Raw genomic sequence first — 17,459 nt, 5'->3', positions numbered from 1 at the left:
AATCGCGCACTTGTATCGATGCAGTCGCGCGTTTGCATCGATGCGATCGCCTATAAACCGTAAGTGTAGCGATGCAATCTGCTAAAAGACGCAGTGTGTAACCACTCTAAGTATACATCACGTGACTTATATAACAAATTGTATGTCTTTATCGCATGCGTTTTATTATGAAAAGTTTTGCATTAACTTTTGTTTTACAAATTAAACACTATTAAGTTATGGAACATTAAAAATCTGAATACAAATCTGTGTTAGATATAGCGTTGTAAGATTTATAAAAACTGGTCAGCATCGAAAGTTTATATACATAGCCCAACGTGGTGATGGCTAAAAATTGTTTGAAGATATGAACGTTGATATAAAATGTAGTCTTATCAAGACTGATAGAAGAAACATTTAAATAAAACTTAATCATCCTTAACGTAATGCACTGAAAAATATTGACTATAATCAAGTTTACCTTTTAAGTTACTTCATGGAATTAATCAGAATATGATTAAATTAATTACTTAAAATGATTGCTGTAATCACCACACCTGTCAGGTTCAGAATATGTTTTTTTTATAATATCAAGTGACGGAACGAATAAGTCGTGCGCCTGATGGTAAGCTACACGTCCATACCTGTCCATAACAGTTGCAGTGTCACACAGAGTTTTAAATCGCATAGATCTGAGGGGCACTGCCACTGCGCCCGTCACTCTGAGACATAAGTTGAAAAGTTCCATGAGCCTGTAATTTCACCAGCACCCTTACCCTTCAAAACCGGAACACAGTAATGCTGACATTATTGCTTGGCGGCAAAAATAGGTAAGGTGGCAGTACTTCCCTGGTCGTCCAGGTTAGTAACAGTAGTCAGTAGCAGTAGAGCTCCTTGTGAAGAAGTACGAACTCTTTCACAAGGAGCTCTACTGCTACTTACTACTGTCACAAGGAAACAATTTTTTTCATCACATTAAACAATATGTCGTTTATTTTAGACATTTTATTTTTGTTATGTTACCTTTTGAGAGTTTTTTAGGCTAAGAACTCACGGAGCGGTTTTCACTCGCACCCGCAGCGGCTGCGTGACGTCCGTATTTATTACAATACTCACGATACCGTAGGTTTGTGCGGTCACGTAGCCGCCGCGGTTGGGGGACAAACTTGGCAGCAGATGATCGCCAGTCGCGCGTTTATTTGCGAACGATAGAGATCGTCGCGGGCCAACCGACCGCAGAGTGCGCGGGAGTCGACCGCCAAGCGCGCGGGTGACCGCATCCCGGGCGGTTCTACTAGTATCCCGCAGACGCTGCGGCTTCCACGAGTATCCGTCCCCGCTACGGGCGTAAAACGCGTCGTGAAATGTGCTACTAAATTTTACATACATATAGGTATAGGTTTAAAATGCCTCCTTAACTTAATTGCCTCCGTGGCCGAACGGTGTCGGACTGCCACGCAGAGGTCCCAGGTTCGATTTCAGGGCCGGGAGAAATAATAATAATAATAATAATAATCATTTATTTCCAATCACAATGGTATTGATCTTATAATAGATCCATGCAGAAGTTGAAATGGCAACGTGTTTGATTATTGTGAGACAGCGGAATCTGTACTAGGATACCCTGTGTCACAGTATTCCGATCCCCCACTCTCATAACAAAAGTTAGAAAGATGTACAGAGAGCTGTAAGAAATCAGTACAATCGTATTTGCACGTACATGGAACACAAATTGTGTGGCTGTGTGTGTGTGTGTGTGTGTGTGTGTGTGTGTGTGTGTGTGTGTGTATGTGTGTGTGTGTGTGTATGTGTACGTGTGTGTGTATGTGTACGTGTGTGTGTATGTGTATATGTGTGTTTGTGTGTGTATGAATGTGTGTGTGTGTGTGTGTGTGTGTGTGTGTGTGTGTGTGTGAGGGTGCAAGCGCGTACGCGCGTGTGTGCGTGCGTGCGTGCGTGCGTGCGTGCGTGCGTGCGTGCGTGCGTGCGTGTGAGAGTGAGTGAATGAGTGAGTGCGTGTGAGAGTGAGTGAATGAGTGAGTGTGTGTGTAAACATAATTAAGTGTAAAAATAGTAACAGTAAGGAGCATTTTATTTTATTTTATTTTTAATTATTCTGTCATAAATTATTGTATGTTGGAGTTCTTAGGTTTTCGCGATTGTTACATATACAAATTGAAACTATTTTTCCGATTTTAAATCGCGTATATTTGTTTTTTCAAACAAACCAAAGTTTCGAGCACTTTACATGGTCACGGTTGAATAGTTTCATTTCCTGTATTTTATGTTAATTAAAATATTTTATTATTGTATTGTTTTTAGCATTATTTCAGTTTCCTCATAGGATATCAGTTGTAAGTACTTAGTGACTGTTAATTTACATTCTTTACGTGTTTTTGAGATAACGTCAATGGCTCGGTTCACATTATTATATAACATTAGTCCCAAAAATAGCTGATGTCGTTTTGCGAATGATGAACATAGTTCAGTTTTGAAAATTATGTCATTCCGTCTTTTTTTGCGAGTTCTAACGGATCGTACGTTGTTTTTGCATGGCTATCTAGTATAGACTTGAGTACAAATAGTTGGCGGACTGTCAGTACTTTTATGTCTGTGTATATTTGTACAGTTGGGTATGTATAGCGTTTGCCAGCATTACCTTCAGTACCGCTCCTTGAGCTCTTTCAACATTTATCATGTAACGTTTAAACGTACCTCTCATGCTGTAATTCAGTGCGTTACCAATGACTGGCATAGGGCGAGACAGGTCATTTTGAGTAATTTCAGCCCAGAAGCGGATCTTAGCTGCTATGCTAAGATCTGAAAGAAATTGAGGCTTGTTAGTAAGACTTCCATTTGATTTATATTAAGATTAATACTTCGAAAAATTTGGGATACTACTATTAAGCGATTATTGTGAGAGAAATGGGTATTAACATGTTCAACATCATAAAATGCAAGACGTGTCTGGGGTGTAAGGTCAATACTATTTAAAATGTCATCGTTTGGAGTGAATTGGTCGATAGTTAACATGGGGTTTATTCAGTGACAAAAATATATTATTTAGTACTAGTGTTTTGTATGATACGTGACTTAATGTTGTGTTTTTAAATGGCAATGTATAATATAGTGCAATGATTTTTATTAAGATACTTGTGTGTGTGAGGTCTTTGACTTGGTAGATTGCGAATACATTTTGAATTGGATGAGTCTGTGACGATGTGTAAATGGTGTGTGTGTAAAATGTATGTGGGTAATTTAGATACTTATAATGTACGTACTTTTTAATTACTACATTTTTTAAAAAAGAATGACATTTTAAATTTTAAATAAAGAGAATGACTGAACAAGTTGAGCACAGACAGATAAGCTAGTCATTGCTTCTTATTAAGTGATTTACATCACGGTCCGCTTCTGAATTGATATGAATGGTCGAGAGCCATCTTTCTCAAAATATTTTCCCAAATGACGACCAGCAGTACTTGAATCCCTGATGTGTAGCATAATCTCGTGCTGGGAAGAACAATTGTTTGGTCTTGGGAGTAAGATTATCTGAGACAAAAATTGGTAGCTTTGGTCCATCAATATGGAACTGTTGGGTATTTAATTTGGCAACCTTGTTTATTTTGTTGAACATTTTAATGGATTGGATAATTTTTTCTTTACTTAAAACGGAGGTAAAATCGGCTAATATTGCTTTGTGTTCATATATTTGCATGGCCCACATTTATTTCTCTCGTGAGTTTGGGTGTAATTTGCGATTGTCTATGTGTGTCCATGGCACCTGCGACACAGGGTTTCCCTAGTGCGAGGCTATGTTGAGTGTGAGTGTGTGCGTCATTAAATGACTTTTTGTCGTCATCTGTGAGAAACTTATAAAGCTTCTTCACTCCGTGTATATTTCCGATATTTTTTTTTACAAAAAAAATGGTGTACTTTTGACCTCCATCTTACCTGATGGAAAGTGACGGTGAAGTCGACGTTAGAGTATGAACACCTAAATAATGCTTATTTAATCTCGCCTTGAAAAGGTCCAAGTTATTATAAGGGAACAAGTTTGCAAGTATTCCACTCCATTGCCGTTCGCTATATAAATGTATAAGCGAAACGCTTTGTGCGAATTCTAAGAATATTCCAACATATAAAACTAATAAAAATAAATAAAAATATTATTATTATAATTATTTAAATGATTCTTGAAACATTGTCTCCCACACACGGCGCTTGGCCGATACAACGTTAATTTAGTTAAAAGGGCACAAAAGAGGCTCGCACCCTATAGTTGAATAACATTATACGGGACGCGGCCCGAATAACGTTTCCGGCCCGTAAGCAACCTTATAGAATTAGAGGTGGAGCTTTGAATTCAGCGGGGGATGAAGACGAATGCGTGGAGATAAGAAAAGTACACATAAGTAGCTCACTATGTTTAACGTCGATTTTTTCCTGTCTCTCATTATCTATTGTCTGTTGTAAAGTTTAGTTTTTCTTTTTGTTAACCGACTTCAAAAAAAATTAAGAGGTTCTCATTTCGAGTATATTATTTGTGCGTATGTTACGCGATTTTTCCGATATCGATGATTCTTTTTTGTTCAAAAGGGGGTACCTCAGTAGTGGTTCCTAAATTTGAAGAAAATATTCCACCTCTAAGCGTGGCAAATTGGGCGATGAAACCGATGAACCGATTTCAACAAAACTTGGCAAATAGATGTAATTCTATAAACTTTGAGGTCGGTTATTTTAATAAAAAAGTAATATAATTATATAACTAAAAAGAAGACCAACTGCTTAAAACTAAGCAAATAATAATAGTAACAAATGAGAGCCAATTATAGATCCTCACAAAAAAATACGCTAAGGAACCTAGATGTACAATGACTACTTAAAAAGACAGACAACAATTGTAAGTCTCACCAGGGCTCTGTCACTCGCTCAAGGTTACGCGATAAATGCCTACCGCTGAGTGCGCCGACGTCGGCGCAAGCGCTCATACAAGTCTTTCATGTATAAGTATTCGGCTCCGCACGACAGCACACGGTGGGCAAATTTTCAACTCTCTGAGCGCGTGTAGGTTCCTTTTTCCTCGTAGTAAGCGCTTGGTGTCATTAGTCAGATTTAGTGGGATATTATAGCGTAGATATTTTCGCTTTTGTGTGAGAGGGAAGTATCTGTTACGTAGTAACTATTAAGTAATCTATGGTCTCATTATGAGTAAAAAAAAGTGCGTACCTAGTGCTCTCATTGCTGAAATCACACCCGTTATTAACAGTTGTAAGGTATAGTAATCGCATAACAGTAATGTGCCAGTCAACCACACCAGTGACCTGGTCTCAAAGTAGGGAATTCTCTGTAATAGGAGAACCCAAAAAGCCAGAATTAATTTAGAAAAAGTAGTTTCTCAAATTGGTCCTACCGGTAATCGAACCGGGAACCTCCTCATCTAGCGACCATAGTGCTATGGGCCACAGAGGTCGTTGAATATCGTTATCAAACTTGAAACTTAAAAGTCAATACTGCCTCAGCTCGAAATCAAGTTTTTTTCGTACTAATACAGTTCATTTTGCTTGAGTAAGCGGCAGGCACACTGCCTTTATTTTTTTACAAACGAAATTAAAACCATTTCAAAAATGTATATCGTATACGATACGTGTTTATTTAGTTCAGTTGATATCAAAAAAATAATTGGTATATGTAAAGTACTTATTGAATATAGCGGTTTTCTTTTAAAATTTCGAGGACAGTTTGTGTTTTTTTCTAACGTGAAAATTTTTACGACTAGTGTTATCACATAGTAAACTAATTAGAGTGTATCCTCAAGTTCACTAAATATTTTTTCCAAAGTGATTCAATACTTTCACTGTTATGTAGAATCAACCAAAGCCATTTGAAGTTGTATAAACTCTTTAAAATTTAAATTCAACTCAATGCCACTGCGTAGAAAGCTTGATGTGCTCTTGACTGCACACATTTATTAAGTTTATTTCATCAAGTATATGTTTTTTTTACTTATGTAGGTGTCACGTAAATATTAGCTTCGTTAGCGTTTATGACGTCGTCTGCACGTTATTAATTATAAGTTTACTCTGTCACTCCAAGGTTGTCTGAAAAAGATTTCTATCTAGTATCAAGGTCACATTTCATATTCTTATTTTTGTCTTTAGTTTGAGTATGTATTTTATGCTCGCAATCAATAAAGGACACATTTTGGTATTGTATGAGAATAAAAAAAATGTGACTAAATGTTTGTGATATTTTAATAAGAATTACAAATTTTTTTTTATAATATCAAGTGATGGCACGAACAAGTCGTGCGCCTGATGGTAAGCTATACGTCTGTTCATAACAGTTGCAGTGCCTCTCAGAGCTATAAATCGCAAAGATCTGAGGGGCACTGCGCCCGTCACCCTGCGACATAACTTGACAAGCCTCATGTGCCTGTAATTTCACCAGCACCCTTACCCTTCAAAACCGGAACACAGTAATGCTGAAATTACTGCTAGGCGACAGAAATAGGTAAGGTGGCAGTACTTCCCTGGATGAACCCTTTCGCAAGGAGCTCTACTGTGCTACTGAATTACTTTGATATTCAGCAATATTACCCAGTGAAAGTTAACTCGTGCAAATTATTTACGCTTATAGTTGAACTGCGTGAAAAAAAAATTCAGTATAAGCGCAGCCATTTTGCGCGATTTAACCTTTTACGATTACGAAACTGCTATTAATTATTTAGTGGTATTTTTACTGTTTACTGTTACTTATACTGTTGCTTTTTAAATGCAAACGTTGGTTTGTTTGAAAAAACAAATATATGCGATTTGATCTACTATGCTTGGTAGTGGCACATTATATGTTGATTCCGAACACTTTTATGCGCGCGTATATTATAAATTCAAATCCTTCATAACAATTTTTTTCGTATTATCATTGACTTACATATAATTGTAAGTCAATGCGTATTATGTTTACATTTTACGTTGTAACACTCATATCAATCTATTCAGGTTTAAGAGTCTAAAGTAAAACTATGTTAATGTCTTTGTAACTATAAAATAAATTAATTTAAAATAAATCTCGATGATCTCTGTGGTCGAGTAGCTTGCACATCAGTTTTCATGGTCACGGAATCTCTGAGGTCCCGGGTTCGATCCCCGGCCGGGTCAATATAGAAACGAACTTTTCTATATTATCTCGGCTCTAGGTGTTTATGGTACCGACATTGCTTCTGATTTCCATAACACAAGTGCTTTAGTTACTTACTTTGGCATGCAACGTATGTGAGGTTGTCTAATATTAATTTTATTTATTTTAGATCCGAAAAAGTAGTTTCATTTCCTACATATTTTCTTGGTTCATTCATACTATTCTATGTTGATAGAAATCATAGTTAAATCCAATTGTATCGCAGAAGCCTTCAGGGACGATTGTTCTTAATGCCATGATGTTAAATATCCGCACACTTCGGAGTCGATATCTTACGTCAATGCGGCCAGCACCTTTTCTTTCAACATCATTCTATGTATAAAATTAGTGGACTGAATCGGAGACGTAAGGGCTGACGGCTGCCTTATATGCAGCGTTCTACCGCAGTGGCCCAATTTTATCCATTTAATCTAGCCTTGTAGTAATTTCCTTAGATTCCTTTCAATTGTATGTAATAAACAGTTTATTGGTATAATGGCAGGGATCTTTTCCAGCTGATCAAAGTAGACTTTATAGGTTATGAAAGACAATGTGGTACCGATTATAAGTTATGAAATGTCAAGGTCAAGGTTTAAATTCATTTGAGGCTGTAACCAAAAACAACTTCGCAATGAATGAAGCATTTATCTGAACACGCCAAAGCAAATGATGTCGGCCGATGTTCACTTGTTTTTTCACGAGCCTCCCTGCCCTCGACACCGGTTTTATTGCAACCTTTTTTTTTGCTCTATTTTGCTTCTTCTTGCTGTCTTTCTACTCCGTTTTGCTCCATTTTAATAAATCCTACTCGGAGTTGGCGCGATGAGAATTTCATCGAGCGACATGACCATTGTCATGTAAATCTGATTTGGAAAGAAATGCAAACTTTCCTAGAACGAATGAATATTTCAAATTATCCGGCTGGAGTTTCGTTGTGGAAAATATTGTCCAATTTGTTATATATCTGGATTTTTCTAAAGACTTGTTTATTGTTAAGGGGGAACAACGAGTTTTAGCGGAACCGTTTCGAGGAATACTGCATCAAATTTATCGTCTGTTAACAATGGCATTATTTGAAAACAATGATTGGATGCCTACCAATTGCTATTTATATTATATTACTAAAAAATACATTATATAAAGGATTTGTATTTTTAAATATTCTTATTAGATACTGTCAAGTTAGTGTTTCGAAGTTCAATAAGTATCGCAAAGAAAGCCAGCACGCAACCAATTTAAATTCAAAGTCCTTGCAATTTTGTCTCTTACAATATAAATTCAAGTCCTAAAAGAATCTCGGTACAAACAATGCAGTTCAATAATATGACAAATGAAAAAGGGAATAAAGTGAAATGTAGTGAACAAAAGTCGACGCTCCATAGTCTTAATTTAAAAAGGGACTCACAATTCTCAGTCTGAAGTTAACAGATGTATAATAGCGAATGTTTAGATAAGAACAAAGAATTATATTCGCATCGGCAATGTAAACAGTGCTGCGGCGACGGGGTGGGCAGATGTGTCGCGTGGCAGGACGTAGGGTTGAGATCTGATAGAAGATTTAATGTCGATGAAATTGAAAATGGCACTTATAGTAGAAGTGCTAAGAAAGAATAACAAATTCTAATTTTAAAATGTATATTTTTTATTACTTGGTTGCACCTCAAGTTTAAGAAAAAAGGAAATTTTTTAACACGGACTAATTATAAAATTCAAGCTAATTGTATTTATATTATATTAACATATGATATTTACATTACTGTTAATTGATACTTACATTATTGTTTCGTGTTTCATTGTATTAAAAAAAATACATTAAATAATACTTCAATCATTCATTTAAAATGAAAAACAAAAGTTGTCGAAGGAACGTAAAGGAAAGGAAGAAAAAGGAAGGAAAGGAACTGTAAACGTTAGGATAAGCGAGAGCAAAGCAAACAATACGGAACCATGATGAATAGCATCAGGTGATAAAGCACAATGAAAGGACTAGAACACTATTAATGCAAGAGCAACTGACCCAGAAAATATAGAAATTCGATTAAAACCAACAGTAACGTCTTTATAAAAATGCCAATAAAGAATTAGGGCAACGAACAAAACCTGAAACATTTAAATAAATTTGCCTTTCAATTTACAATTTGCTGTAGCTCTGTTAGGTCATGTGGCAAATGCGAAAAACGAAATTATAAATCGATAAATAGCTATCGACAGCCGCTCTTCCCAGACGTGTAATAAAATGGCGACTGTAGGCCGGCACGGCGGGTGGCGAGGGGTGTTTTTAAGTCTTGCCTCCATCCAAACACAAGCCAAAAATCTTTATAAATGCAAACGAGAAAGCGCTATGCGGGAACCGTGTGGATGGTAAGAGAAGGATATAGGTGCATTCGAGTTAGCTCTCTGCGGTCGCGGGTAGATACAGCACGTTCTTACCGCTTCAGACGGTGTGGTTAAGGGTACCCTAACTTTGCTACGAATTGGAGTGGAGTTGGAAAAACAAATAACTAAGTATCTCATTTGAATGTATAACTTCAAGTCTTTTAAAACGAAATAGGTTACTACGCTTCCTAGCATTTGAGACATCGATAAAGGAAATAGGTTCTATTCACGAAAGTCGTATATTCAATATGGCGATAATTGAATTGGAATGAGTTATGATGAAGGAACAAAGGAAGTGGGGGCTGTCGACGTTAAAAAGTGATAGAAACAAATAGACTGCGAGAGAAGGATTTTCATTATTGTAACAAAGAGACTATTGTTGAGATTACATAAGTTAAAAGTTATTTAAAAGTTTATTATCGAGACTTTTTGTAAAATAACTCCATTAGTTTGTTGTTACCATTAATACAAATGTCGAACAAAAAAAAATGCTTCGATCCGATGGGAGTTGAACCCATGACCACGCTGTACCGCAGCGTTGCTCTATACCAACTGAGCTACAGGTCAAATTATCGACTTCACTAAATTCTCCTCTGTGTTGTAAGATCTTCGTAGTGGTTTTTCGGCTTTCAGCGCCGTAAGTGACGTTTAGTGAGAGATTTTGGAAATCCTCTTACCGCTGCCGGTAACTTTACAGTTACCTCAAGGCAGGCGATTTTGTTCAGTGGTAGTGCCTCTCAGATCTTCAGGATTTAAAGCTCTGAGCGGCACTGCAACTCTTTGTGGACAGGCATGTCGGTTGCCACCAGGCGCGCGACTGTTCCTCCCGTCACTTGGTATTATAAAAAAAAGATTTATGTCGAGAAAGTCCAGCCAAAAGTAGAATGGTATAACAAGCCTTGATTGAAATACTTTTTGCTTTGCTGGGCCGTAAGTGATTAGACTTTGTAATTAACTCAAAGAATCTAGAATAATTAATATTATAATAGAATTTGCTAATTACTTTTGGGTGATCTGAAATGAAAATAAATAGGACAAATTAAGTGTAAATTAAGGTATCTGAGAAGACTTACCTGCCACCAACTAGTAGGTAGTTTCCGTCTCTTAGTAATAACCTGAAGTAGTCAGTGTGGGTTTCGTTCCCCAAAAACTTGTGGGTGTCGTCAACTCCTGTAACAAAGAGAAAATTTGGTTCAAGAACGAGCATGTGAATGAACATTTCTTGGATAAAATTTTGTACAAATGAAGGGCACTGGGACCCCACAGGCCAAGGGTTTCGACTCCAAAGACTGTAAATAATAGTCGGAGTCGAGGTAATAATTGAATGTCATGGCAGTAAAACAAAATCGTGATATAAAATTTATATAGCAAGAGAGATTATTTTAGACAATAAAAAGCTCGGTGTCATATACATATGTATGCACAATGATATTTTGCACATTTTCAATACAGCTTTGTGTATGTGTTTGGGTTACTATTTAATGAGATTATAGTCGCAATATTCCATCTTAATATCAATTTTTCGATAAAGACATCGTCATATAAGTGAACAACTTTAGTGCTATTTTTACGTCTGATAAAGTGCTTTACACTATCTGATGTTTTACACAATATTTTCTCACGAGAATAACGTCAAAATGATAATAGTAATGTGCTAAACAACCATAACAAGTACCTGGTCTCAAACTAGGGAATTTCCTGTACTATGAGAACCATGTCATACTCATGTACTCCGAACACTCAGATAAAAAACAATTTAGAAAAGTAAATTTACCAAATTTGTCCTACCGGGAATCGATCCTAAGACATCTACATTCAACGCTCATAGTGCAAACCTTTGGGTCACCGAGGTCGTCACATATAGATATAGCTTTTGGAGAGGAGAACAACACGCAGTCAAAAGCTTGAACAAGAAGAACGATCATAAACCTAGACAACCTCTTCACTTGGTTTCGTCGTTTCATTTTCCTTTTAATATTAAAAGGAAAATGAAACTTACAACTTCTGCTTACAACTTCAACAATTTGCAAAATAATATTGTGGTCGTTACCTCCAATTACGTTAAAATAGATATCATTATAGCGACATTGAAAGTCGACACATGATGTACTGTTACATTATATGTGAAAGAATTTGCATCTCCATTAGCAACTCTGTCAGAATTTGTCGAAGACATCGGTGAAACGTTAGACCTCGACTTTGCGTTAATGGCTCTTGTTTAAGGTGATGTTTCGCGATACGTTATTGGGTGGAATTTGCATATACTTTGCAACAATTTTGGGATACACGGGTATACTGTTTGTTGATATATATGTGCAATGTTTGAAGATCTGCTGTTCAATTGGGAGGAACTTTCCATGAGTAGTCGTATGTGTTACCCACTTTATTTTCCCATTATCTTTCCTTTTCCAAACACTTGTAAAGGCAGCAATTAATTAACACCTAATAAAATAATTGTTTGTTTTGTTTACTAGCTTTAACAAATGTAGCAGATTTTCTGACAAGTTGGACGCTTCTTGGAAAAACGCTTAATTGTTTTTGGGGAATTGTTAAAATACAGAAAATTCTTATTTGTGAGAAGTAAAGTGTAAAATTGTGCGATAGATGACTGATCCAAAAGCTGACTAAAAAGGTCTTGACAAAGAGATTTAATGAAGGCCACGCTCGACGGTTCAGATCTCATTTAGGTGAACTTGGCGCTCTTTTCAAATTGAAAGAATGTTATATTTTTGTGATGATTACTGACAAATGTCGACAGAATGTTACCCAAAACAGTATAGAACTATTGACTGGGAAACGATTTTGAAAAACTGTAGAAGGAAATATTTTGTATATCAAAATTTTGTATTTTGTAGCAGAGTCGATACATAATGTTGGTCAACTGAAAATATTATAGTTTATTCCCTAATTTCGAAAGCATATCAAAAAATAGAATAAATATGAATAATAATAATAAACCTTTTGTTAACATGTCGTGGGTCAACTTATTAGTAATACAAAACAACAATAATTTAAAACATAAGTTTATTGTTGTTGGTACATAAGTGATCAAAATACAAAGTATATAAGTCGCTCGAGGAGCTGACTGTCACATCACCTCACCAAAACCTGGATGAAATGACGCGGCATCGGCGCATCGAGCTTTGCAGCAAACATTTTCAAGACACTGTTAGAATTTGTATGCAGTTTCAAGATCAGCCCTTTTTCGCATCACAGCATAAAGCTCATCAACTACTGCTTGAGCAAGGATGCGCTATAGTGCCACGGTAGTCCCAACAGCATTCTAAAACCGTTATTATATCGAACACGCAGGGCGTTGAGTGCTTAATAGAATAGGAAAGAAAAAAACGAAAGATCGTGAATTTTTGATACAAATAAAAAAAACATCAGGAAAAAAAAGTATTAGTTAGATGTAATACAAAGCGAAAATAACAAGAGGAAAATTGAAATAAAAACTAAATGTATTAAGGGAATCGATTGGAAATTATCCAGTCAAGCGGGTAGATAATACATTACACTGTTCAGCTATCTATAAGATGAAAGAGTTCATTTGTGCGTGAAACAATATTCATAAAATGTAGCTATTTGTGAATCATAAAAAGAGAGTGAGAATAAGACGAGAAACGCCTGGATGGCACGTACGATAAAACATCGATAAAATCAAAGATGACTTGACTTTTTACGTTAGCGGACAGAATCGTACTGATTCATAAAATCTGACACATTATTGTGCAGACACAATTTCCTTTACGGTTTTTTGACGAAAAATGAATTTCATTTTTTTTTATATGCGAAACGGCTAGAGTGTTACGGTTGCGAAAGCGTCCGGAGGGGTTATACCGTATGGTACAAAAATGGATAAAATGTAGAGAATTAATGATTTCGTAATGATATGCATGTTTGATTCGATTTCATTATTTTTATTATTTCTGTTGTGGTGGATGACATATTCTCCTGAGAATAAACCTTTTAAAGAATAAAGAAAACAAAAATTAAGCCAAGTTAAAACGATGTTATTGAACATTTTGTCATTCATGGAAAAAATGGTAGTACTGCCATTTTAACTATGTTTGCCGCCAATCCGTAATGTGAGTTTACATTACTGCGTTTCGGTTTTGAAGGGTAAGAGTACTGATGAAATGACAGGCAGATGGGACGTGACAGGCGCAGTGGCAGTGCCCCTCACTTTGTAATTTAATTTAGTATCAGTAGAGCTCCTTCAAAAGAGTTCGTCCAGTGAAGTAGAGCCACCTTATATATTTCTGCTGCCAAGCGGTAATGTGAGCAGGACTGCGTTCCGGTTTGGAAGGGTAAGGGTGCTTTGATCTTTGCGATTTAAGGTTCTGAGTGGCACTGCAACTTTTATGGATAGGTGTGTCGCTAACACCAAGAATTGTTCGCTCTGTCATAAGGTATCACAAAAAAATAAAACTATTTTTCGGATCTAAACGCGTATATTTGTTCTTTCAAACAACCGACCTTTTGAGCCTTTTGAAGGTCCCATAGTCGCGGCTCCGTCAGAAAAAAAACAAGAATACACGATTTAGATCCGACTACAATTTTTCATTTCCTATGCATGACAATTATTACCTATGCAAGAAAAAAAAACCTAAGAACTCGATATGTATTTAGGAATGAAACTATTTTTCCGGATTTAAATCGCGTATAAAGGACCTGTAAAGGGCCCGAAACGTCGGTTTGTTTGAAAAAACAAATATACGCGATTTAAATCCGGAAAAATAGTTTCATTCCTATGTATAACAATCGCGAAAACCTAAGAACTCGATATCGATATGTATTGTTATAATTATTGCGATTGCATTTTATTATACGATATTTTAAAAGTCGTTAAAACCTAAAACATGCTCCACTGAAACATTTTTGGAAACACCGCTTTCGCACGTTTTACAAAACACCAGCGATAAATTCATTATATATTTTTCTTTGATATTGGAATGATTACTGCTCAATATTACTGTAAACTGTTACATTATAACTTAATGACCCATTGAATCTTATAGCTTTTAAAAAGCATCACATATGGACCCATCATTTCAAAGGGTTACAATGACTGTAAATTCAAAAGTCGCTATGGCAACAAAGGGCAGTATGACAAAGGGCTATAATAAATAAAATATTAAGCGACAAAGTCAAGTGGGTTCCCCTAATCGAGTTCCGAGGGGACATTAAAAAAAACTAATTACCGTGACAGTCATTAAAATGTATGGTGCCACTCGTGGCGGAAGATCAGCTATTAAAATGATGGTGTCAGATATAGCCTCGAATAGTAGTAACTAGCAAGTAGTTAAGTAGTGATAAAGCTCCTAGTGAAAGAGTTCGTTCAGGGGATAAACTGCCACCTTACCTATTTCTGCCACCAAGCAGTAATGCTCACAATACTGCAATTCGGTTTTGAAGGATAAGGACGCTGGTGGAATTACTTGAATCTAATTGTCAAGGTGGCGAGCGCACTGGCAGTGCCTAGCTCTGAGTGGCAGTGCAACTGCTATGGACAGGCGTGCCGCTCACCACCAGGCGCACGGCTTGTTTGTCCCGTCACTTGGTATCATAACAATAATAAAAAGAATGAAACAAAAGTAGTATTTAATTCGTCGAATGTTAAAATCGATACCGTCATTAAACGAAAAGGACAACTTTTAAGAAATGGTTATTAAAATTTCAAAAATTTATTATAAAAATTTATAAATGCGAGGGTTGTTCAGCGATGGTGTCATATTCAACATGCGATTGTGTAATTTCATTCTTAGCTAAATTGGCAGAGTGTATTTTTTATAACACGTTTGATTCCTAAAAAAATACACAAATCTCAAAAATGCCTCAAATCATTTCTATTATATATAATTCTCACAAACTTGAATTCCCTAAACGTCCAATATCAATGCAAAGCACTGCCTTATGAAATCAATACATGGTAATTGCAAAAACGATTTGTAATTTTTGAGTGACTATCATAAAATATACATTATAATTGAATTCGCAAAATACTTATATTGGAAATCCCCTTTATTTTTCTATTTGTATTGTAATGAAATTATAAAACACTGTATTACAACTTGCAGTATTTTGGATTGACGCGATAGAGTAGAAGCTAATGCACCGAAACCGCTTCAGGTGCAAATTCTTTATTTTTTGTTCGAAGTAGATATAACCATTTTTCCGACAATGTCGAAGCTCAACGAGGATTACATATATGTCACAATGCATAGATCGCACTTGTAAGTCACGTCATGTTCCGCTGTCACAATGTCCAAGCCCTAACTCTGCCCACATCCCTCAGGAGTCGTTCGGTCAGCGTGGCACTGCACTGTCGTTTCACAGTTCCATAAATCTACGCGAATGCTAATTAAAACGTGCCTCCAATTTCTGCCTTCTGATTAATGTTGCTTTTGTTATTGCATCTCATTATACGCTATATGAGGATGGGGCATTTTAGAATTTGGACATACATACGTATATATCATAGGGAATGTAGGCAGCGAGCTTAAATCTATTTTTTATATATAAGGATGTATTTCAGTAGCGATAGAGCTCTTTGTGAAAGAGTTTACCCAGAAAAGGACAGTCACCAATTCCTGCTCCCAGGCAGTAATGTGAGCGTTACTGAGTACCGGTTTTGAAGTGTAAGGGTTGTGATGAAATTACCAACACATGGGACTTGCAGACTTATGTCTCACGGTTTCTCAGATCTATGTGATTGGCGTGTTGCTTACCGCCAGGCTCACGACTTGTTAGCCACGTCATTTGGTATCATAAAAAAAAAACTAATTTTATATTCTATTGGTGAAAATGGTAAAATAAAAAACAAATTTGATTATAATATTTAATTTTTTAAACACCGACGACTTTACTTTTGATGGCACCGTGTATTTTAACTAATTACAATTGGATTCTTGCCATGCTTCTTCCAAAGGACAGTAACGGAATAGCGTTGAAGAAGATTTCATTATTCAATAGACATTATTCCTAACTCCAGAATCCTATTGAAATGAATCTCATTGAAGCGAATTGAAAATAAATGAATTACGAATTATGAAATTTTTTCAAAGAACTTTTATTTCATCATCGACTTATATACGTTCCACTGTTGGCCACGGGTCTTATCTAAGGGATCATGGACCACTACACTGCTGCCTAATGCCAGTACAGGGATTGCACATTTCTCCACATTTCATCATTATTATATTATATTCCTTCGCCTTTAAAGCAGTCATCACTAGTATACTTTAATATATTTTATACATAAAGAATAAAATAATAATAATATATTTTGACGACCTCTGGGGTCGACTGTCTTGCACACCGCCGTAGTCGCCATCTCTGAGGTCTTGGGTTCGATCCCCGGTCGGGTTAATGAAGAAAACTAACTTTCTGGGTGTTTGTGGTACAGTTGTTGTTGGTTAGGTAACCTAACACTTATGTTATGAAAATCGGAAACAACAACGACCCATATTATTTTGATCCCAAAGTAAATATCTAGTTACTGGGATATTTATTTTGCAATCGAAACAACGTATGTGATGTAGTATAATGTTTATTTACATTTATACAAAAATGAAAAGAAAAAGCTAAGTGGGGCGGGTGGGAATCACACCTAGGACATCTACATAGACTTAAGCAATTTCCCAACTACTGACTTAAAATTTACATAGTTTTGTTTATAAATAAAGTGACAGACGAGGGTTATAGCTTACGTAATTAACAAAAGACTTATCGCTGTGCCTTATATATAATTATTTCTAACCATCCAAATTTATCAAATTTATCAGATAAAAAACGTCGGAAAGTTGCAGATCCCGGTTCACCGAACTTGCTTGGGATTGATAAAAACCTCAAACTTTTCGTCTAAATCGATGACTGAGTTATAAATGGAAAATTTTTGGCTGTTTGTGGGGTGAGGTCTGATT

General features: G+C 36.2%; 1 protein-coding gene across 1 annotated transcript in view; it reads right to left on the bottom strand.

Moving 5' to 3' along the window:
* Positions 1 to 10,753, bottom strand: part of LOC113230890 (semaphorin-1A) — an 85,577-nt gene extending 74,824 nt beyond the window's left edge. Inside the window, exon 1 of the mRNA XM_026464998.1 lies at positions 10,608 to 10,753. Coding sequence (XP_026320783.1) covers positions 10,608 to 10,753 — 146 coding nt within the window. The remainder of the gene's footprint in view (positions 1 to 10,607) is intronic.
* Between the last annotated feature and the right edge of the window lie 6,706 nt (positions 10,754 to 17,459).

This window comes from Hyposmocoma kahamanoa, unplaced genomic scaffold (assembly GCF_003589595.1).
Source record: "Hyposmocoma kahamanoa isolate Upper Pololo Valley unplaced genomic scaffold, ASM358959v1 64, whole genome shotgun sequence".
Lineage (NCBI taxonomy): Eukaryota > Metazoa > Arthropoda > Insecta > Lepidoptera > Cosmopterigidae > Hyposmocoma > Hyposmocoma kahamanoa.
The sequence above is the reverse complement of the archived record's forward strand: the minus strand, read 5'-3'. Positions and strand labels throughout refer to the sequence as shown.